This window comes from Tupaia chinensis, unplaced genomic scaffold (assembly GCF_000334495.1).
Source record: "Tupaia chinensis unplaced genomic scaffold, TupChi_1.0 Scaffold000354_1, whole genome shotgun sequence".
Taxonomy (NCBI): domain Eukaryota; kingdom Metazoa; phylum Chordata; class Mammalia; order Scandentia; family Tupaiidae; genus Tupaia; species Tupaia belangeri.
In genome coordinates this window covers 742,008-745,397 of record NW_006159849.1, presented here as the reverse complement: position 1 = coordinate 745,397, position 3,390 = coordinate 742,008, and the positions used below count along the sequence as shown (strand labels likewise).

Below are 3,390 nucleotides of genomic sequence, written 5' to 3'. Positions count from 1 at the left end.
TGTGACAGTGAGATCTGGTCAAAATAATCACTGTCTCGGTCTCTCTCTCTCTGGTGAGCACCTATGCCCTAAGGCAAAAACTTATTAAAAAAAAAAAGAAAGAAAATAGATAGAAAATACCACATATTATATGATGTCATTTATGTAAAATGTCCAGAATTTTATAGGCAAAGTTATAGAGATAGAAAGATTAGTGGTAACTTACATTTGGGGAGTGGATAATGTGCTGTGATGGCTCATGGGTATGGAGTTTCTTTTAGATGTTCTAAGTGTTAGACTGTGGTGATATTTGTACAACACTGAATATACTAAAAAACATTGAATTTGCACTTTGAGTGGATCAGCTTTGTGGAATATAAATTATATCTCAAAACTCTTACTAAAAAAAAAAAAATCAATATAGAGTATGTTTTTGTTTCTTTGAAGGACAGTTTCATTTTTGTCATTGTTGTTGTAGAGATTTTCACTATGGGGCATTGTGTGCCCACCAGATAGACAGATAGACACAGAGAGACAGAAAGTGAAAAATCACTGCTCTAGGAGAATGGCACGCTGCAATCCCTTCTTCTCCATTCTCCTTTCAGGATTTTGGGCACACACACACATGACTGGTGTGAGTTTCAGGCCAACGGGTCCAGTACTTGAACTGCAGTTGACCCTGTGGGAATCCAGTGCCTTCACCACTATGCCAACTGATGGCCCCTGAAGGACAGATTTTTTTAACCTCTCTTTCTACAAAAAGAAGCAGCAATGATTTGTTTTCACACCAAATTAGCATTTTCAGATTTCATTATTGATGTTACTGGCTTAATTTTAGTTTTTACTGGTGATTAATATTTTATTTCTACATTTTTTCTGTTTCCTACTATTGTTTCTACTCAAATGAAGCAATATATTGATATTACACTTATGTTTCTTGTATTTTCTACCTATGTTGTTATCATGGTCTTATCCACATATCTGTCTGTCCTCAAATTATATTTAACACTGGTAGCTATGTTTTCTGATTATGGGTTAATACCTTTCAGTATGCTGTAATTGGTTATATGTACACAGTATGTTTGCATTAGAACTGTCTAGGGACCAGCAGAGGGCATAAATGATTATGTCGCTAGACACCCACGTAGTTGACTATTGTTCAAGCCCTGGACCTGGTGACTTAAAACTCAGGCTGAGCATGTGTGCGTGCCCAAAATCCTGAGAGAAGAATGGAGGAGAAGGGATTGCCGCATGGCCACCTGCCTCCCCTTTTGGGGGGGGAGGGATAGCGCTAATTTTTCACTTTCTGTCTCTCTCTCTTCAGTGAGTACACATGCCCTATAGCAAAAATCTCTCTCTAAAACAAAAAAGAACTGCCTGGAGGTTGACTGAATTTTTTACTTGTCTTATAGATTTTATTTTCCTCACTGGTATTGTAATGGCAGCAACAGAACCTATCGGCATGGAGTGTCTCGAGGTGCTGAAGCCCCTCTTCTTGATGACTTTGTCATGTCTTATCTTTTTGCTCAGGTATGATAGCACTAAGTTTTTTAAACGTGCATTAAATAATAAATATCTTGCTGTGTAGTATATCTCTTAATCAGGAAAAAATTGCATGTGGGCAAACTGCAGTTACTTCTTGTATAGCAGTTACAAAGGTAATAGATTGAGTCTTCATGACTAATATGTAATCCCATGGTTTATGGATAATAGCTCTGTTTTATAAAGATTCATTGAATTAGCCCTTTTCAATCTTCTTTCTTTTTATTTTTAGGGCTTTAGATAATTTTAAGGATTTCTATAAAATAGACTGAATTTCATATTCTTTATGTGGGCATAAGCCACTGAAATATTAGACAGTAAGATTATTTAGAGTTTTTTTTTTCCCCCTAAATTCCTGGACAAGTTCAGACTGAAATAATGAGTTATGAAATATAAAGAAATCAGATAATGGGGCCAAGAGGTGGTATTAGGGTCAAGACAACTGGACCCCATATGACTAACGGCTTGGTTTGAGTCCTGGAATCGGCAACTTGAAAGACATGCAGGGCTCTTGTGCATGCTTACCCAAAATGCTAAGAGGAAAATAGAGGAGAAGGAACTCAGGATACATTTATTATAATATCTGTTTTAATAATTTTTATATAGATGATATATTGGGTTGTCAGAAAAGTCATGACGTATTTTCCTGTTTTTCTGTGCAAAAAATGTGTCATCACTTTTCTGATGACCCAATAATTTGAACATATACGTAGTGAAAATTTGGTGTCATAGGTACTTTATAATTGGGAATCCAATTTAAATCAGTTTCCATTTGCAAATGAACTTCTACTAAATTTTTATGACAAAATGATTTAAAATGACAAAGGAGGAGTTTATTTTTGCCTTTAAATGAATATGTTCTAGAAATTACATTATTGGGTAAAATATGATAGTAGATTGAAATGTTATCACATTTGACACATATGATGCCATATTGTCTTATTTTTTTGTTTTCTTTAGTGGCGGCATGATTTTGTGCAAGGATGGATAAAAATACCTGTGACTCATGAAACACAGGAAGAATGTCTTGGGATGGCAGTGTTAGATATGATGAGAATAGCCAAAGAAAAGGATCAAACTCCACTGGCCATTTATAACTCTATCAGGTAATTTCTTTCTGCAGAGTCATATACATAAAAGTGAACAGCTAGAGATACTATATAATTTACTCATATTTTCTGTGTTTACCTAGAACACGTAGAAAATATATCCACCTTATGATTTTATAAAAATAAAGAAAATTTTCCTTCATTTACTTTGTGAAATGAAATTATTGAAAGAGTTACATTACTGCAGAATATATCATAGGTATTTAATGTCTATTACTTGACTTATTCTGAGAAGGTTAGAAAAGTTAGGTTAAGTTTAGAGAAAGGAAAGAACACCTGAGGATAATTTCTGAAAATAGATCTTCAAATTGTAGTGTAAGGGACCAGAAGAATAGTGCTTACATCTCTGGACTCCCACATGGCTGACTGTGATTTGAGTCCCACAGCCAGCTTGAAACTCATGCTGAGTGTGTCTGCGTTATATATATATATAGTAGTATAAATGACCTTGACCCAAATTTCACAGATGGTGATCTGTGTTTTACTTGCATTAGAATCATCTGGAATGCCTGTTAAAATGGCAAATTCCTGGGCCACAACCCAGGAGAAAGATTCAGTGGATTGAGGGTGAAACTCAGCAAATAATTAATTTAACAGGTGTTCCAGGAGATTCTTACACAAGCGATCCAAATTCTGCATTCTCTAGATTACTATTCTCCATTTTGAATTTTAGCACTCAACTAATACAGTTTTTTAAAACACTACTCTGACAGCCTAGTTTTGTTTTTTTTTTTTTTTTTTTGGGAGGTTTTTGCTCTAG

At 35.0% G+C, this 3,390-nt stretch overlaps 1 protein-coding gene across 2 annotated transcripts in view; it reads left to right on the top strand.

Annotated features, from left to right (window-relative positions):
* Positions 1 to 3,390, top strand: part of JAK2 (Janus kinase 2) — a 107,753-nt gene that overhangs the window by 32,460 nt on the left and 71,903 nt on the right. For both annotated transcript variants that reach the window (XM_027773420.1, XM_006152421.3), the window contains 2 exons: positions 1,392 to 1,509; positions 2,482 to 2,627. In XM_027773420.1, the coding sequence (XP_027629221.1) occupies positions 1,392 to 1,509; positions 2,482 to 2,627 (264 nt within the window). The remainder of the gene's footprint in view (positions 1 to 1,391; positions 1,510 to 2,481; positions 2,628 to 3,390) is intronic.